Raw genomic sequence first — 20,497 nt, forward strand, 5'->3', positions numbered from 1 at the left:
GTAATTAGAATATTTATCTTTTATGTAAGACCCGAAATATGATTATAAGTAAGTTTTGATTATTTGAATCAATTATGAAATCAATTTTTGGATTTAACACTTAGTTACACTTAATATTTTTTTTATCATTATAAAAAATACTTATTCTCTATCTATCCCTAATGATACATGCATTTTACATAAATCAAACATAAGTTCTTTCTTGTAAGTTCAATGTGAATTGTGAGCTAAAATACATTCATACTCATTAGTTTCCTATAATTACATTATTACGGGATATTCGAATCTTTTTTACGTGGATAGATATAAGAAAGATGGAATAAAAGCTTAATTTTTTAGGAGTAAAACTTCATTAACAAGTAGTAATAATAATACATACGTAAATTAACATGAACTTCATAATTCTAACTGTTTTTTATTTTCATATCTTAATTTTTTTTATAGAAGTAGCTTAGTGTGCCGTGTCCTGGGTATTAATTTTATAATTTAAATTATAATTGTTTAATGTATTTATTTATTATATTTTAATTAGTAGAAAATATATTAATAAAAATATATATTATATATACACACAATAGTTAACAATATTAATATACAATAAAATGTAATGTAAAGTATTATAAAAACCACACCAGAATTTTGTATGGTGTATACTATATTTTCATATGCATGCATCAAGTTTGTATTTTTATAAAATTTGGTACTTCAAAAAAAATGTATCCCCATAAATCTTATTTTAGATTTGATGTATTTTATATATTTTTATACTAATAAAATTATATATTTTTGATTGAAGAAATTTGAAATTTAATTAAATAAGTTAATTTAAAACATAAAAATCTTATTTAATTTAATAAATAAGAAAAAAAAATTAATTGAACAAAAAAATTATTCCAAATAAGTGAATTTTATTATCCAAACTTCAAATGTTCTTTGAATATATTTTTATCAATTAATGTTTAAATATAGTTCATAAATCGAATATTTTCTTTTTATATTAAATTCTTATAATTTTTAATTACACGATGTAAAATGAGTTTACCCTTATTATGCAAAATTGATATAGCATAATACATATTATCTACAAAATACAAAAGATATATTGTTAACTAAAGAATACTAGAAAAGAATGAAATAAATCGATCCATCATTTTTCATAATACATTATTAAAAAATAGTAGAATCGTTATTAAAAATATTAAAAGAAGAATGAAATAATTGATTAAGAATAAAAATCTGTTTTTGAGAATAAAAATTTAAAAAATAGAATTGTTTGCATTTAATGGAATAATAATTGAATATAGTTGTAATAGAATAAAATGAATAATAAAATATAATCTATCTATATAATAAAATAATATTGATTTAAATTAATAACTAAATTAAATAACACTATTTAATATTTTTAGAGAGAATATACAGTATATTATTAGTAGTAAGTAAATCCCAAAACTTGAATGATAAAAAATAAAATTTACCGCCAAATATTTGACTGCTTATTTATCATATTTTTCTTCTGCCACTGACTGACTAGCTATGGCCCTTTCTCTCTCTCTTCCTCAAAACTCACCCCATTGCATTTCACTACTACCTCTCCTTACCATTTTCTTTTCACAAACGTTTTTATTGCTCCCATTTTTTCTCTCTACATTATTTCTTGCTGATAAAGCAACTATTTTTCCCAAGCTCTTTCTTTGTGAATTTCATTCCATTCCTCACAAGAGTCTCTGCATTCTTGATCTTCATTCTTCATTTCAGACACAAGAACATACCCTCTCCGCAAAAACAGTTTTCTGACCTTTTTCAATATATTCGTCAGCTTCGGATTCTCAGGAGTGAAAATGTTTGATGCGCTATTCAAGCCCAAATTCTATTCTAAGTGGTAATAATCCTTCTCTGTTTCCTCCTTTCCTTTTTCTTTTCTTCTTTCTTCAAATAATAATAAAATTAAATTGGGAAACAGCATATCACGGTTGAAGTTAATAAAGATGAGGCTAGAGATGATACGCAATAGAAGGAACGCGGTGCAGAAATTTCTCAAGAAAGACATTGCCGACCTTCTTAGGAGTGCCCTTGATTACAATGCATATGAAAGGGTAATTTTCCTTGTCATTTGTTTATTCATGTGTCTTTCACAGTATTAGGAAACAAATGTATTAGGTTCTCATTCAAATTTCTCTTATCCAATCACAAGGATTGTTGGAAGTAGCGCAAGAAAGTACTTAGTGAACTAATTCAAACAACTTATAGCCTATTGAAGGAAATGCGTAGCAGTGAACTAACTTCCTTCAAAGAGTCTTTTGATTGGATCACGGAAAATTTGAATAAAATATAATTCTTTTCATTAACTTAGGCTATTGTATTAATTAATTTGTTATATAAAATTATCCAGGCTCCTAATGGGCTACATCTTGCACTTATTCAATGTTGTGCTTGTAGCAGTATACTGCGATATTTTTATCTACTACACTGTGCAAATTCATTATGCTTATTAATTAGTCAACTTGGAGGTTAAACTCTTTACACTTGAAGCAGGCCGAAGGGCTTCTCCTCGAGCAAGAGATGATATGTTGCTATGAACTTATAGGAAAATTTGTTACTTGCATGTCGTCGGATCATATTCGAAACCTTTGCAAGCAGAGGTACGAATTTATGATTTTCTGTGTATGCAATACAAGATGTAGTCATTATTTTTTTTTTATCTTCAATCACTCTTGCATTCCTTTTGTTGGGTGGAATTTAATGAAACTGGGAGGTTCATTGCTTAAGTATGTTCCTCAGCATTAATTAATTAGTTCTGCCTATCACTGTTTAAATTTTCTTTACTTCAAGGCTTTAGCAGAAGTTTAGCTTGACAATATTTTAATCTTCTTCAATAGGGATTGCCCCGTTGAATGCAAAGAAGCTATACAGTCGTTGATACATGCTGCAGCAAGATTTTCTGATCTTCCGGAACTACGCGAGCTAAGAACGTTGTTCACAGGGAAATTTGGGAATTCTCTTGAACTTTACATAAGTAAAGAGGTAATTGATGGAACCACTTTCATAGCCTGTAAATTATTTTCTTGATGACGTCTTTGTATCCACTTTCCACCACTTACTTGAATAATTGTTTTTCTCCAGTTTGTTGAAAAGTTGAGGCAAGATCTTCCTTCGAAAGAAATGAAGATCCAACTGTTGCATGATGTAGCGCAAGAGTTCTCTATTGAATGGAACAGCAAGGCTTTGGAGCAGAGACTTCAGTCACCGCCTCAGTTACATGAAGTAAGTTTTACTTGTCATTGATGTTAGTATTTTTATCTAAATAATCAAGCATATGTTTCAGCAAAAATATGAATCAGAATTGGATAATTAGAAGTGAATTGATATATTTTAATCTCCTCTTGATTAAATATCAGTAGTATTTACTTTTCCCGAATTCTCTGAGATATATATCCGGTTTGTTTTAATGTTCACACTTATTCACACTTGTTTCCAGAGCTCTTAATGCATTACATTAAGCAACAACCTCACACTTCCCAGCTGGGGATTGACAAATAGTTAAAATAGTTCTTTCATTCCTGTGTGAATTTTTGAGATTGAAATAAAAATGTCATTCTTTTTTAAAGAACTACAAGTAGGTGTAGTTGTTGACCGACTCACTTATTTACATTTACAATTTTTTATAAGATAATTAATGTGAAAATCATGGAGTCTTAAGCTGGTTGTAAAAGGAGAAGGGAGGAAAAAAAAGATGACAGGATTTGATTTCTCTCGCTAATAAAAATCTAATAATTAAATTTTATCGATAAAAAAATTGAAACCAAAAGGCAAATTTTGTTAATTTTCAGGGTTAAGTTAATTTTTTGAATTAGAAAGTACTTGATAAAATTAATTAATGAATGTAAAATGATATATAAAACATATTTATATGATTTTTATATAACTTTTTAATTTTATGAAATTATATTTCTAGGTAATTAAAATTTAAAGTTTTTTAGTTGATTTTGATCTTTTCTTCTTTTTTTTTTTACCACTCCTATGATTTTTGTTTAACAGTCACATTTGATTAAAATTTTAAGATAAATAACATAAAATCATTAATGTAATGATGAAAGAAAAAAAAACTAAAAGTTATAAACTCAAATTTCTAATATAAATAACATTGAGAAAACAATTTATGACTTTTTTTAAAAGAAAAAGAAATATTATGATTTAATATAAAATAAGTTCATTTGGAAAAAAAACTTTTAATTTACTCAACAAATAGGTGATCAAAACTATTTAATTTTAAAAATTAGAGACTAAATTTGTGTAATTATAAAAGGGAACAAACGAGGCAAATTAAAAGTAATTTATTGTTTACCTTTAAAAGAAGTTACAAATTAAATATTACATTAAGGAAGATGAAAAGTGTAATTAAGTTAAAAAAATTAAAATGATGGGATACAAACTGAGTAAAAAAATGATGGGCTACAATACAAGGAGATTGTTTTTAGATCTTATTGGGATGATTTTTTACAATAAAAAAGTGAAATGTTTAAAAATATATTAGGAAGCTACTATTGTCCTTACAATAATTGTTATTGGCTCTACCCTTCTCCTCCCCCTTTCAAAATTTCCTACCTTTCTCTCTTTTTCCTTCCCTTACCCACGGCCCCCACCTTCCTGGCACCCCCTCCCCTTGTCTCCCCTTTATGTGTCCCAAAACCTCTCCCAAACCATCCCATTTCATTCATTTCTCAACCCTCTCTCAAACCTTTACTTCTCCTTCCCTTCCCAAACCCTTTGTGCTCTTCTCACAAAAGAGAAAGACTTGAGACATAAAGAGTTAAGAGGAAAGAAAAGGAGATGAGAGAAAGAGAAAAAAAAAAGAATGAAAAAGATAGAACAAAAGATAAAGAGAAAGAGAAATATAAATATTCTTTTTTCATTATAACCCTTTGTTTGTATGTGAAGATTCTTTACTCAAGAGATTTTAAGAAGAGATTCCAAGTGAAGAATGCAAAATTCCAAATTTTAACTCTATGTTTCATGATGAAGTCTTCCATGTGAAAGAGATTGAAGACAAGGTTTCAATGGAGGAATGTAGGACTCTAATTCTTTCTTCTAAGTTGAATAATGAGCTTATTTCTTATTGTAATTCTATTTGTATGTCTAACCATGCAAAGTCTTTTATTTTGATGCCTAAGAAAGAATTGTACATTAAGGTTCAATGGGTAAAACAATTTGGAGTTGATGCACATGAGAAACAAGGCGATTGGGAGAAGAAGATTTTGGTTGTTGTTTTGTCTCCACTATAATGTCCTCCACATGGTGAATTGTGACAATGCCATAATATGTTCTTGGCTTCTTCTTATGTTACACACCTTTTCAAAAGGTTATCAACACCAATCTTGAATAAATGTGGATCATCCCAGATATAAAAGCGAGCATCATGTAGGAATTTCTTCCTTTGCTGCCAAGTCAAATCATTAGGGATGATTCCAGCTGCCTTGAAGTTAGCCAAATCAGCGAACCATGGCCTCTCATTTACCATAAATAGTTATTCATCGGGGAATTCGTCTCTTATTTCTACCTCCTCCAGGGTCACCTCTTCATTAACTAGTCTGGACAAGTGGTCAGCTACCTGATTTTCAGATCCTTTCTTGTCTTTGATAACTAGATCAAATTCCTGAAGTAACAAAATCCATCTGATTAAATGAGGCTTCGACTCAGCTTTATTTAGCAAATACTTGATGGTTGCATGATCAGTATAGATGATAACTTTCGATTCCACCAAGTATGACCTGAATTTCTCCAATGCATAAACTATTGCTAACATTTCCTTCTCTGTGGTAGCATAATTGATCTGAGCATCATTCAAAACTTTGCTAGCATAGTAAATAGCATGGAATACTCTGCCACTCCTCTGGCCTAAGACAACACCTACAGCGTAATCACTTGCATCACACATTAGCTCAAATTCTTGGCCCTAATTAAGTGTTGTAATGACGGGAGCGGACACTAGACTAGTCTTGAGAGTGTTGAATGCTTTCAAACAATCTTCATCAAACAAAAACACAAAGTCCTTGTTAAGCAAATTGTTGAGCGGTTTGGCAATCTTTGGGAAATCCTTCATAAATCGCCTATAGAACCCAGCATGCCCAAGAAAACTTCTTACTCCCTTAACATTTACTGGAGGGGGCAGCTTCTTGATCACATCAATCTTTGCTTTATCTACTTCAATCCCCCTTGCAGAAATTTTATGGCCCAACACAATGCCTTCTTGCACCATAAAATGATATTTTTCCCAATTAAGCACCAAGTTGGTTTCTTCACACCGTTGCAATACTCTCTCTAGATTGGATAGACAACAGTTAAAAGAGGAGCCATAGATAGAGAAGTCATCCATGAATACTTCTATACATTTCTCCACCATATCGGCAAAGATTGCCATCGTACATCTCTGAAAAGTTGCAGGAGCATTGCAAAGGCCTAAAGCCATTCACCTATAGGCAAACACACCAAAGATGTAGGTAAATGTTGTCTTCTCTTGGTCATTAGGGTCTACAACAATTTGATTGTAGCCAGAGTATCCATCTAAAAAGCAATAGAATGATTGCCCTGCTAGCCTCTCAAGCATTTGATCCATGAAGGGAAGTGGGCAATGATCTTTTCTGGTGGCGTCATTCAATTTTCTATAGTCAATACACATCCTCCAGCCAGTGACAGGTCTTGTGGGAATTAAATCATTCTTCTCATTCTAATCACTGTCATGCCTCCTTTCTTGGGAACCACCTACACAAGACTAACCCAAGCACTATCTGAAATGGGATAAATGCGCCTTGCTTCTAACAATTTAAGCACTTTCTTCCGCACTTCTTCCTTCATAACTGGATTCAATCTTCTTTGTGGCTGCCTTACAGGCTTATAGTCAGCTTCCATGTTGATCTTATGCATGCAGTAAGAAGGGATGATTCCTTTCAAATCATAAATATGCCATCCAATGGCTGCTTTATGTTTCTTCAGAACTTCCACCGGCTAAGATTCTTCTTCCTTTCCTAAAGAATTGCTAATGATTATCGGGTTGGCTTCATTTTCTCCTAAAAATACATACTTCAGATGGTCTGGAAGAGTTTTCAACTCCACTTTAACCTTTTCCGCTGGACAGTCCTTCTTCAATTCTTCAAAAACTATTCTTCCTTAAGGATTTTCTTCTACACCCTCTAATTCCTCCAAACAGCTCTACATTTCTTTTTCTTCTTCCCTTGTCAGACACTCCATAGTATTAGTCAGTACTTTTTCAAGTGGAGACTGCAGTACCATGGCTCTAGCCACCATATCTATCTCATGTTCTACCTTTTCTACTTTAAAACAGGCCTTATGGTCACTTGGGTGCTTCATGGCTTCAAATAGATTAAACGTAACTTTCTGATCATCCACACTCATTTCCAGCTTACCCTTCCCCATATCCACCATACAATTGGTGGTTAACATGAAGGGACAGCCCAAAATCAGAGAGATTTCAGAATCCTCTTCAATGTCCATAACAACAAAGTCTGCAAGGAAGGTAAACTGTTGCACCTTGACTAGAACATCTTCAATCACACCATACGGCCTTGGTATAGAACAATCTGCAAGCTGTAGTGTCATTCTAGTTGGCATAATCTCCAACTCTCCAATTCTCCTGCACATGGAGAGAGGCATCAAATTTATGCTGGCCCCCAAATCAATGAGAGTTTTACCAATCAACACTGACCAATAAAGCAAGGGATTGTGACACTCCTTGGATCTTTGTATTTGGGTGGAAGAATTCTTTGAATTACCGCACTGCAGTTCGCTTCCACCACAATGTTATCACTGTGGATATATTTGCTCTTTCTGGTCAGCAGATCTTTCAAAAACTTAGAATAGAGTGGCATTTGTTGTAGGGCTTCTCCAAAGGGAATGGTTATCTCCAATTTCTTGAAGATATCAAGGAAACGAGCCAAATGCCACTCCTTGTCTTTCTTTGATGGCACCAAAGGATATGGCACCTCCTTCCCTGAGCATGGAATAACCTCTTTCTTTCTTTCCCTGACTAGCTCACTTTTAGTCTTCTTTTCTCCCTCTTTTTCTCTATTTTTTCATTTTTTTCTTCTTTTTCTTCATTTTTTTCTTTCTCACCATCATTTATTTTTTTTCTCTCTCAACTGATCTTCTTCTTCCTCTTTTTCTCCTTCTTCAATCACTAGCTCTTGATCATCACTAATCCTCCCTTTATCCTCCACCACGATTGCCTTCTTGCATCTAGTCATAACAACTTTGCATTCTTCCTTAGGATTCTTTTCAGTATTAGCTCTGAAACTTCCAGAAGAATTTTCAGCTATTTGCTTGACCAACTGCCCCACTTGAATCTCCAGGTTTTTAATGGCAGACTCGATGCTCTTGTGATTTGACATTGTAACCTACATAGACTGAGCCAAAGTCTCCTCCAGCTTGGTTGTCCTCTCATATAGGCTAGGCCCTTGGTTCTAAGGCCTATGAGATGGTCCACCTTGGTCCTTGTTGAACTGATTTCCAGGATGGAACCTCCATTGCCCTTGATTCTGATTGAAATTTGGACCTTGCTGGTAACCTGCAAATCCACCTACATTAAATCATGGTATGGGCTGATTTCCCATGTAATTCACTTCTTGTGCAGCCTCTTCAAGAGGGATACAACAACCAGATTCGTGAGCTCCTCCACATATGCTACAACCTCCAACCTGCAAAACAGCTGAATGTGAAGGTTGAGTCACTTGCAATTGATTAGGCAACTTACTCAAAGTTTCTATCAATGTCTCAAGCTGCTTAGATATCAACTTGTTCTGTGTCAATAGTGCATCTAGAGAGGAAAGCTCCAGCATGCTTCTCTTTGTAGGAATGTGAGTCCGATCACGCAGAATGGCATGATCACTAGCAGCCATATTTTCAATAAGCTCCATGGGTTCTTCCGGGGTCTTCAATTTAATTTTCCTCCCAGCAGAAGCATCCAATAACTGCTTGGATTGTGGTCTTAACCCATCAATAAAAATATTCAACTGAATTGGTTCTAAAAATTTGTGAGTCGGTGTTTTCCGGAAGAAGCTCCGAAATCGTTCTAGTGCTTCGCTTAGGGACTCATCCGGAAACTGGTGAAATGAAGAGATGACTGCTTTTCCTTCAATTGTTTTGGACTTAGGAAAATATTTCTTCAAGAATTTCTCAACTACTTCATCCCAAGTCTTCAAACTATTTCCTTTAAATGAATGTAGCCACCTTTTGGCTTCCCCAGATAATGAAAAAGAGAACAAACTCAGCCTCACTACGTCTTCAGGCACACCGACAATCTTCAGTGTATTGCAAATCTCAATGTATGTGGCCAAGTGTGCATATGGGTCTTCATTTGGCAAGCCGTGAAATAGATTTCCCTGAATTAATTGTATTAAGGAATGAGGATAAGTAATGTTGTGTGCTTGAACTTCTGGCCATGCTATACTTGTGAAGAATTGCGGCATGGTTGAGCTAGAGTAACCCTCCTAGGTTGACCTTCAACCATGATATCAGCCTCAGATGCACCTACTTCTGGTTCTCTTGACTCTGGAAAGATAGAAGATGACTCAAAATATTGAGCTTCCTCCGGACTTGGTTGTGCTATCATGTCCTGCAAAATTTTTCTTCTTCTCTCTGCGTTGTTCCTCCTACAAGTGGTTTCTATCTCCAAATCCAATGGAACTAAATCACTTGCAGAAGGGTTACCTCGCATACAAAACACTAACAAGAGCAGCAGTTAACCAAATCAAGAGAAGAATAAATTTCAACTAACTATTCACACAAAAATTAATCAAAGAATAAAGAATAAATGTCTACAACTTCCCAAATAGAAAGAAGTTCCCCGGCAACGGCGCCAAAAACTTGTTCCACACTCTCCCAATTGCGATACTAATCAGCAAGTGTACCGAGTCGCACAAGTAATATAAAACAGTAAGAACCGAGTATCGAATCATAGGGAACTTGTTTCATTCAGAGAGCATTCATTCAGTAAGTAAACATCTGTATAAAGCTAGTAAACATAAAAAGAAGTTGTGTTTACAATTCTAATTTAACTACAAAATTAACTATCTAAAGGTGAGAGATAAACAGATGATTAAAAACGTTGGGTCTTTCTATTGAACTTACTTTATGTTATTGAGTATTTTTCTCTATTTAAGGTTGTTTTTCGTGTCCTATGCCGAAAACAACTACCCAAACCAGGATCCCTCGAGTGAATGGGTCTAACTCTATCTAAACTTCGTTCTAGATCCCTCGTCGAACTTAGCCTAAACGAGTTGCATTAAGATTATGACATAATATAAACTAAATCCATGCACTCCGTTTTCAGACATACAGTTCTCTAGCCCGCTCTATCTAGTTCTAAGGATTTAAAACACTTTCCAATGCTAAAAATCCTAACTTTACACACAAATGGGTGATTAAGCCACAAGCATGTAATAATTAAGTGTAAATAGAAGCAATGAACAAAACAAAACAACTTTAAATAGATAGTAAAGGATTTTACATCAAAGTTTAGTAGAAATCCCCAACAAGAGATTTAGCCTTCCATTGCAAGTTAACACCTTTCAGCCCAAGAACAGGTTTTTGAAGGATAATTAAGATTACAAAGTGGTAGGGATGTCTCATCCACCTCTAAAAACCTAATAATCACTCCTAAACTCATAATCTCTCAAAGGCTGAGGCTTTTCGTCCAAGCTCTTCTCTCTTGCTCCGTTTTTTGGCTCTGTTATGTCTCTCTCCAAAAGAACTCTTTCATTTTTCGCCAACTTCAGTCTTTTAAGGGTTTTTTTTTATCCTGAAGGCTTTCTTAGCGTCATTTTCTCGCTAAGCTCAAGTAAGTGAATTTTCATTTAGCGAGCTGGGCACGCTGAGCGCGAGAAGAGACAAATAACTCGCTGAGCGAGCTGATGGCGCACTGGGCACGTGTATGAATGGCAAATTCTCTTCCAGATTCTTCCAACTCGCTAAGCGAGCTGAGTGTCTCGCTTAGCGGATGCTACTTGCTAAGTGATGCGCTTAGCGAGACACCAACTGCTTCGACCTTCTTCTTCTTCATCCTTTAGCCTGAAACTGAAGTTAAACCACATTAATTCACAATATTGGGAATATCTACTGAGTGAAATTATTCTAAACAAAAATATGTACAAACCTACAAAAAGAACCATAAATTGGGGAAAAGATAAAAATTTCATGAAACTTTTCAATACAAAAGTTAGTCGTAAATGACGACTAACACTCACCTCTTGGCCTAATGTTTTGATTGATATGCAACATGTGTTAATTCTTGATTTGCATGATACTTGTGATTTGTGTAATCTTGTTTTAGGTCATGGTATCAAGTCCTTGAAACTTAAGGATAACCCACATCATTTCGACTTGTATGATGAATTCTTTAGACATGGAGAACATTTGTGTGAAAACATGACCTTTTGCGTGCCTAAATTTGCTTTGTGTGATCCATTAATTATAGGAACTCATGGTGAGAGATTAGTAAAGCATGAGTATTTCTTTGAGCATTGCATGAGGCATGATGTGCTTAAGTTTAGTGATAAAAGGGATAAATTTAAATTTTTAGTTCATGGTTTGAGAATCTCTTTACTTGTTTTTAATCCTCATTGGATTGACATGGCTATGGAATTTGTGCTAAAGGACCCAAGATCTAAGAGAGAAAAACATTTCCATTTAGTATTGTTTGGTAGTTTTCTTGTGCTTGTATATGATCCTGGAAGATGGATATGTAAGCACATAAATAATAAGAGAATTTCCTTTTTAAGGAATTCAAGTATGCTTAGAAGTAGGATTTTGTTTTCATTGAATCTGATTCTTGTGTTTTCATTTGATGTAGGTAAAGAGGATTTCAATTTGAGATTGAATTCACTCAAAGAATGAGGGGATGATGAGGACCAAACAAGGATCATGAATCAAGCACTACAAGGACTTGTTCGAAGTATGAGAAGGGAACATGTTTGGTGTTTATTAAATAAAGTTGTAACAAAATATTTGGGCTGCACTACTTTGTTTTAGCACATAGGCAAAAAAAATAGTTATTTTCTTTGTTTTATATTGTGTGGATTGTATTAGAATAATACTTAAATAAGGCATAAATAGGAGTTGTTATTGGTGTGTTTATGGTGTCTCTTGAGTTGCTTACATGATCATTAATAAGTCATTAACTTAAGATAAATATCACCATTAGGAGTTACATTAAGTTTAGTGGACTCTTGGTATGTCTTAGAACGGTAGCATCTCCTAAATATCTCACAATTTTATGAATGAAAGTAGAATTTAGCTTTAACTAAGTGTGAGAGACTTGATTTCTTTTGATTTTGTTGCAGAACCCTAAAAATATTCTTATAAAAGAATTCATATTTTCTATAATGAATTCTTCTCAACTTATTAATCCATAGGAATTTGTGGTGGTGTAGTTCCTTTCTATTTCTTGCCTCAATTCGCTTTTTTCTTTTTCTTCTACAAAATTTTCCTTTAATTTTTGGTATATTGAAATGCTGAATTTGTGATCCTCAAAGGGATTTTCATCACTTCAGGAGGAAGAGATATTGCTCTCACGAAGGGTACGCTTGAATTATGTTTGGTATGTCCTTGTCATATTCCAATCATCGCAAAGGATGAGCTTTTGATTCATGGGTAGATTGTTTCTTACTATAATGCATTGAGAGTTCATCCATTGTGCTTTCTTCATCTGCAAGTTTGGTTTCCAGCCATTATACCTTTGCAGTGGCATTGGTTTTAGAATGTTATCCTGGTGGTTTGAGAGGTTTCTGCCTGACTAATCTTGGTTTTGGCTTTTTTGGGACAAATGGTTCGTAAAGATCATCATGATTTGACTCCTTTTGGGTAGAGCTTTATAGTAAAAAAATATTATATAATAACTAGAATTAATAAAATACAATATTTAAATAAGGTTTTATTTTCAAAAAGATAAAATTACAATTGGTTTTATTAATTAGAAACTCAGGAAACAAAAGTTGACTGTATAATAACTAAAATTTGATAAAATATAATTTTGAAAAAAAATCTTAATAAAAAAAGATAAACTGCTATTGATTTTATAGTTTGGAAAAAGTCAAGAGGATGAAGAGATAAAAACAATTATATAATAATTATGATTAATAAAATAAAATCTTTAAATAAGATTTCTTTAAAAAAGATAAAAATTACTACTGATTTTATAATTTAGAAAAGACGGATAAAAACTGATTTATAGTAATAAAATTTGATAAAATATGATATACAAGGTTGTTATTAATTTGATAGTTTAGAGGAAAAAAAAAAGATCAAGTGATAAAAACATATTATATAAGAAGTAAAATTTAGTCAAATATAATTTTTAGATTATATATAGGAAAAGAAATGTATTATGTTCTTGTTCAAATTTCTCTTATCCAATTGCTGGAAGTAGCGCAAGAAAGTTCTTAGTGGGGTAATTCAAACAACTTGATAGCCTATCGAAAGAAATGTTTCAAAGGATCAAGGAGAATTTGAATAGGATCTTGAATACAATTCTTTAAATATACTTAGGCTATTCATTCTCGTATTAATTAATTTATGTAAAATTATATAATTGGCTACATCTAGTATTTATTTAGTTTTATGCTTGTAGCAATGTATTGTATATCATTATATTGTGATATGTTATCTACTACACCATGTGCAAATTCAACGGGCTAATTAATTAGTCAATTTAGATGCTAAAAATTCTTTCCACTCTAAGCATGCTGAAGGCTTCTTGTTGAACAAAATATGACGTCTTATTATTAACTTGTTGCAAAATTTATTACTATTCGTATATCGTTCAGTCATATTCGAGACTTTTGCAAGCACGAGTATGATTTTTTGTGTATGCAGTAAAAGAGTTTTACTGCATACACAAAGAATCGTACCTCTACTTGCAAAGGTTTCGAATATGATCCGACGACATACAAGTAGTAGTAAATTTTACAATGGGTTCATAACAAGATGTGATATTTTGTTTGAGGAGGAGCTCAAGTGTAAAGAGTTTAACATTGAAGCTGACTAATTAATAAGCCTAACGAATTTGCACATGGTGTAGTAGATAAACATATCACAGCTACAAGCACAACATTGAACAAATGCAGATGTAGCCCATTAGGAGTCTTTGATAATTTTACAAAACAAATTAATTACTACAAGAATGAGTAGCCTAAGCTAATGAAAAAAAATTATATTCCTTGATCCAATCACAAGACTCTTTGAAGGAAGTTGGTTCACTGTTATGCATCTCTTTGAATAGGCTATCAAGCTGTTTGAATTAGTCCACTATATACTTTCATCAATAAATATTTTGTTAATTAATATTTAGACTTTTAGGTTAAAATTTTATTCTAAAAATAAATTTAAATTTAATTAGGTAAGACCAATTTGAGTTACAGGAGTTTTTTTTCTCTAGTATTTCTCAAATACTCAATAATATTTGTTTCTACTTTAAAATTCTGTAATTTTTTTAATTTACTTAGAAATTTTATAAAGCATATTAATTGTTGAATGAGATTGGAATATTGAAACTAAAAATTAATTTAAAGGTAATTAGTTAATATAATTATTACAAAATAATTTTTTATTCTTCATTTAATAACTTCATATAAAAAATTAGTTGATTAACAATATAATTTTTTATATAAATATATAATAATATATATTAAAATTATTTATTAATATATTTCAAGCACATAATATTTTAAAATTGATTCGTTAATAATTTATAAATTAAATTTGCTTGATTTTTTTATGGTAGAGACGGTAAATTTCATTCAGAGGAAACAATTATGTTGGAGTTTAATAGATATAGGTGAAATTTTTTTATGAGTATATATTTAAATCTAATTATTTAATATATTTATTACTAAATAATATTTTGATTCATGATTAATAAAATCAAATAAAATTTGTATTGATTATTGTTTATATAATTTATACATTACAAAATAATTTTAGTTAAAAAATTATTTTCAATTATTTCATCAATAATTTTTAAATTGAATTAGTTTTTAATTTTTAGTAATTGTAGAGACCACAAAAATTAAGTACGAGATATAATCTTGTTTAAACTAGGTAAGATTAATTTGAGTTACAAAATTCATTTTTTTAGTACGTAATATAACTGCATACCAAATATTTAATATATTTTTTTACTTTTCAATCCTATAAAATTATTTTTAAATTATTTAGAAATTGTATAAAACATTTTTAGCAAAAATCATTAATAAATATTTTGTTGTGTAATTTTTATTTAATGAGATTGAAATTTTTATATAAAATTTAATTTAAATCTAATTAGTTAGTATATTCATTACAAAAATAACTTTTTGACTCTACTATAATAACATCACAAATAAATTTCTTATTGATTAGTAATTAAATATTAAGTTAGGTATTTTTTTCGTGAATATATAATAAATTAATTTATCAAATATATTTTAATTACAAAATAGTTTTAAATTACTTCATCAATAATACCATAAATTAAATTAGTTCTATTTTTTTATTCTAGAGATGCTTGAGACGTGTAATATTATAAATTAAATTAGTTATATTTTTCATTGAACGTTTCTTTATCGTATAACATTTGTGACAAACAACTTGATTGCATTATTATTTTAGGATACTTTTCTTATAAAAACATGATTTTCACTTCAAGAATGACATTAAGATGAATATATTTTGTTGTTTGGCAAAGTGGGTGGGTAGGATAGCTTTGCCGTGTTCACCCAATAGTAACTAGCTCAAAATCTATTATAATGTATCACATATAATATATAAAAGAGTGAGAATTCATCCAAGTTTTGATAAATTAAAATAATTTGTAGCAAATAGTTTTTTAATTCATTAGTAAATAAATATTTAATTAATTTCATGTAATAAGTAAATATTTATTTATTATTACTAAATATATTCAATTCTAAATTATTCATAACAAAGGTATAATTATGTTATCAAAATTTATATGGCAATTAATAATCCTCACTTTCATATATCAACAATTCATGAAATTAAACAATTATGTACTTAATAATTCATAATTATTTTTTGATTCTAAGTAAATTTAATGTTATATACAAGTGTGCTTTAAACATGCGTTAAAACGAATAATTATATATGTATAATTTTAATGAAACAATAATTTTATAATTTAAACACATTTTATACATTATATTATATCATTGTATGATTTATTATCTTGTGTACACTAAACATAGGATATAATTAAATTTTATCAAGTTTTTATCCTATCTTATTTTTATCTTGGTCTCATATATCATTCTTTCTTATCATATCCTTGTTTAAGGTGAGTTAGTTATGTGTTGTAATTTTAGGATTGAAAAGCAAACCAAGTCTAAAAATTGCGATGAAAAAATTAAATAAGTTTAACTATTGAAATATTATGTAAAAAAATGTTTTAAAAGATATAAATATATTTACTTTTTTCAAATCTATTTAATTTTTTTATGTTTCAAAAATAAAAGATAAAAAACTCGTGTCGTTTCATTAGTCTATATTTTATTTTAAAATAATATATAAGAATGATTCTTAGTAAAGCAATGAATTCATAGCAAGATATGATATTTTGGTGGAGGAGAAGCCATTTAGCCTGCTTCAAATTGTCCTTGATCCAATCACAAGACTCTCCGGGCCCTATATTTCCCTTTTCTCTTTCTTTTTGTTCCCTTCACATTTTCTATACTTATTTATAACGTTTTACTATTCGAAGCAAATGCACACCATTCATTTAGTGTCAGAATCCACAGCATAACATCACTTCGTCAATTCCAAATGTTGGTCTCCAGGTATTTTTAATCCATCCATTTCTCATCATCTTTTTGCCTTTCCAATCCATCCATTCATCTCTTTCATTAGTTTCCCCAAATTCTTGTCAGGTTTGGAGAGCTGAACTAGTATTATCTTGCATTAGAACTTGGCGCTGGAACTGGTATGTTGCTAATTAATTACTTTCCCTTCTTTGTCATTTCTTCTTACGTTTTGCAATCATTTCCTTTTTCCAGAATAGCTCAATGTCCTTGTTACATGTTCAAACCTTAAGTCTTCATTTCTGACTTCTAATGAACTATAATTATAAGATGACAAGTGCCAGGGATATCCTCTTTCTCTTTTTTTAACACTTCCTCTTAGTATATGATGAGGCCAGCATAGGATTTCATCCAATAATATAGTGTTAAAAATACAGTGTTGTTAGGACTTAGGCGTTAGCATTCTTCTAATGAGATAGATAATTCAGCAGCACAGAAACACATATATTAAGAGATTTAGGGCTAGTTTGAATAAACTTCTCAACAAAGGGTAATATGAGAAGAAAATAAAAATGAATCAAACTTGCATGAGTAAAAATCAGCTTATGCACCTTAACTTTTTTAGAAGTTCCCTCATCTTACTTCTCTATAAACACCTAAATCAACGTAACAGAGTTTGTCATTCTTGCGATAGAAAAGTCTTTACAGCAGCATGTTACAATCGAAAAGCTATCATAAGTTTGAGACTAGTTGTTATTGTTACAAAAAGAAAAACAATAAATGTGTTTTTTTATTCAACTGCTGATTGTTTTAATAAAACACTTTGAGGCACTCCTAATAACTGCTTTGATGTCTATGAAGAGGAATAATAATAAAATCTGTATTTGAAGAACAGCATGTTATTTATCAAGATATGTATTTGATTTCAAGTTTTCAACCAGGCTTGGTGGGTTTATTACTTGCACGTGTTGCAAATACAGTGTTCCTAACAGGTATGGTGCCTTCTTTTATTTGAGTGCCACTCTTCCCTGCTCCTATGAATCATCATGGAGGAAATTCATATTCTCATACTACAAATGGGGAGTGGGGACCATATTGCATAATTATAGAGAATTATGGTGCCTTTTGTTATACGAGGAACTTGTTTATTTCTTTTAAATTTTTGTTCTTTTAAAGTTGATGATTTTAATGGACGGACAACGCTTATTAACTACGAGAGACAATCTTGTCTTGTTTAAATCAGGTAAGATCAAATTTAGTTATAAAATTCTTTTTTTGAGTATGTAATATAATTTCATACCAAATATTCAATAATTTATTTTTACTTTTCAGTACTATAAAACTATTTTTGACTTATTTAGAAATCGTATAAAATATTTTTAGCAAAAATCATTAATAAATATTTTTTATATAAATTTTATTTAAGGTGATTGAAAGTTTTATATAAATTTTAATTTTAAATCTAATTAGTTAGTATATTCATTACAAAATAATTTTTTTGATTCTATGACATCAACATCACAAATGAATTTCTTATTGATCAGTAATTAAATATTAAGTTAAGTATTTTTTTTACATGAATATATAATAAATTAATTCATCAAATATATTTTAATTATAAAATAATTTGAAATTACTTCATCAATAATAACATAAATTAAATTAGTTTTATTTTTATTCGGGAGATTAGAAATATAATTAACAGGAAACAATCATGCTTAAGACCTGTAATATTATAAATCAACTTTATATTTTTTTATTGAATGTTTCCTTATTGCGTAGCATTTGTAACAAACAACTTGATTGCATTATTATTTTAGGATCCTTTTCTTACAAAAACAGAATGACATTACGATGAATATCTGTTGTTGTTTGGCAGAGTGGGTGGGTAGGATAGCTTTGCCATATTCACCCAACAGCCACTAGCTCAAAATCTATGATAATGTATATACAAAAGTTTCCACACATAGTTATGCTACAAAGAGGTCTTTCAGGTTTAAACTCATAAAATCATATCTAAATTTTACATGCATGCGGCAGTTACCTTTTGCTTCGTGTTTTCTGGACAAGGCACGACATAAATAGAAGATCACAAGCATTGCAAGGGTTACTCCCACCCCAACAATGAGCCATATCCACCACCTGTTTACTGTAACTCATAGGAAGATAATTTACTACTTTGAAAAGGTCGCTAAAAAAATCAGATGGTGCCGTGAGGGTTAGAGGGAAAATTCCAGATGTATGCTTAATTTTCATAGTATGAAGGCACCTGAATGAAAATGCTTCCGAAGAATCAAGAGATATATGACCAATGATAGCAAATATCCTTAAATACAAATTACAGATTCAAAAGGTTAAAAACAATTTTTCAGTTTCCAACAATCAAGCACTGTAATTTCGTTAAATGTATTTATATCCTACATATGATCTCACAGCACTGTGTTCCATTGTTGTCGTCTTCATAAACTTTGATACCAAGCGTGGACACTTTGCCTGAATGTGATTTGAGGTTACGTGCAAGGTCCCCGTAGAACGATGGATCGTCATTCTCTATGACAAAGTCAATGCCATCTAATACTGCATTCCCAAGTGGGCGTGATAAGGAGCCAGAGTCACCCAGGAATGTACCACAAGTAATCCGACACATCTTTGGCATCCTTATGGGAAGTTAGATTGTAATTGAGAGCTCCTCCTCCAAAAGCAACACCTTGATCCCTTGCTTTTGACAACTCCTAATCACTCTTCCAATCTCAGTGCACCTATGAGTAGAGGAGTCACAAGTTAAGCCGGAGGTTCATCATTGATAATATATAATTTGGGGCTCAATTGTTTCCTTATTTGTTTCTTCTTATTTTTTTGTCGTAAATTATTACTTGTAGCAGAATGATGAGTGCGGTAATGACAACAAAAGTTTATGTTTAGTTTCCAATTGATGATAGTGAGATAATTGATATATACTAGTATATTATTAGTTTCTTGACTTGTAACATTGGAGGGTCGTTGACTTGTTGGTTGTTGAATTGAAGAACTTTAGACTTGTTGATTACTGAATTGGAGGACTTAACGGTTGATTGTTCAAAATTATTTGTAGTTTAAATTATTTGTATTATTATTGAACATTATGTTTATATTATTTTAAATTAAACTTGTTGTCTATGTTTATTTATTTGATTTAATAGTATATGAATTATTTGAATTTAAATATTATGTTGGTGAGACTTTTTAAATCTTCGTTGGGGGGGACGGGGGACGGGGAAAAAAATTTATTCGCAACAAGAATCGGGAAGGATAGACAGATAGCTAGAGAGTTGAGAAATACTTCCCACCCTACCCGGTCAACATCCCTATGCTATATCTATAATTTTATAGACTAGGTCAGCTACTCAAGGCCGAACATTGTTTCTTATTTAATTAGGACCAAACATGTTATATCAACATTCAAAACATCAAAGAAAGAAACTTGTTATATTCACTTTCATTCTTTGCTTATCCACTTTCATGTTGACAATTTCGGAAAAATATTCACCCCTAACTACGACACGTGTGGCGGAGCTCGGAGGGAAGAAGAGGAAAAGGTTTCATTTTTTCAATTTTCAATTTCATCAACCCTTGCAACACTACAGTAGTTGAGAGAAGAGAAGGGAAAAAAGAAAAAGGAAAAATAGGTAAAGATTCGAGCAAGGAGCAAGTGTCTTTGA

At 31.2% G+C, this 20,497-nt stretch overlaps 1 protein-coding gene and 1 long non-coding RNA gene across 2 annotated transcripts; both read left to right on the forward strand.

The window, feature by feature from the left end:
* Positions 1-1,988: 1,988 nt before the first annotated feature.
* LOC114403578 (IST1-like protein) lies at positions 1,989-12,109 on the forward strand. The gene is made up of 5 exons (XM_028366598.1): positions 1,989-2,096; positions 2,536-2,642; positions 2,880-3,024; positions 3,124-3,264; positions 11,861-12,109. The coding sequence occupies exons 1-5, from the start codon at positions 1,989-1,991 to the stop codon at positions 11,879-11,881; spliced, it is 522 nt and encodes a 173-aa protein (XP_028222399.1). The 3' UTR covers positions 11,882-12,109.
* Positions 12,110-16,695: 4,586 nt separating this feature from the next.
* On the forward strand, positions 16,696-19,863 carry LOC114402893. The gene is made up of 4 exons (XR_003664548.1): positions 16,696-16,838; positions 16,929-16,981; positions 17,741-17,791; positions 19,235-19,863. It is a non-coding gene; the product is annotated as an uncharacterized LOC114402893 (long non-coding RNA).
* Positions 19,864-20,497: the final 634 nt, after the last annotated feature.

The sequence above is a fragment of the Glycine soja genome, chromosome 20 (assembly GCF_004193775.1).
Source record: "Glycine soja cultivar W05 chromosome 20, ASM419377v2, whole genome shotgun sequence".
Lineage (NCBI taxonomy): Eukaryota > Viridiplantae > Streptophyta > Magnoliopsida > Fabales > Fabaceae > Glycine > Glycine soja.

What these genes read in the sequence shown, in the direction of transcription:
- LOC114403578 (XM_028366598.1), top strand. Translation starts at nt 1,989, where the DNA reads ATGAGGCTAGAGATGATACGCAATAGAAGGAACGCGGTGCAGAAATTT. An exon ending in ATTACAATGCATATGAAAGG is followed by an intron (nt 2,097 to 2,535) that starts GTAATTTTCCTT and finishes CACTTGAAGCAG; the next exon opens with GCCGAAGGGCTTCTCCTCGA. An exon ending in CACCGCCTCAGTTACATGAA is followed by an intron (nt 3,265 to 11,860) that starts GTAAGTTTTACT and finishes CATTTGATGTAG; the next exon opens with GTAAAGAGGATTTCAATTTG.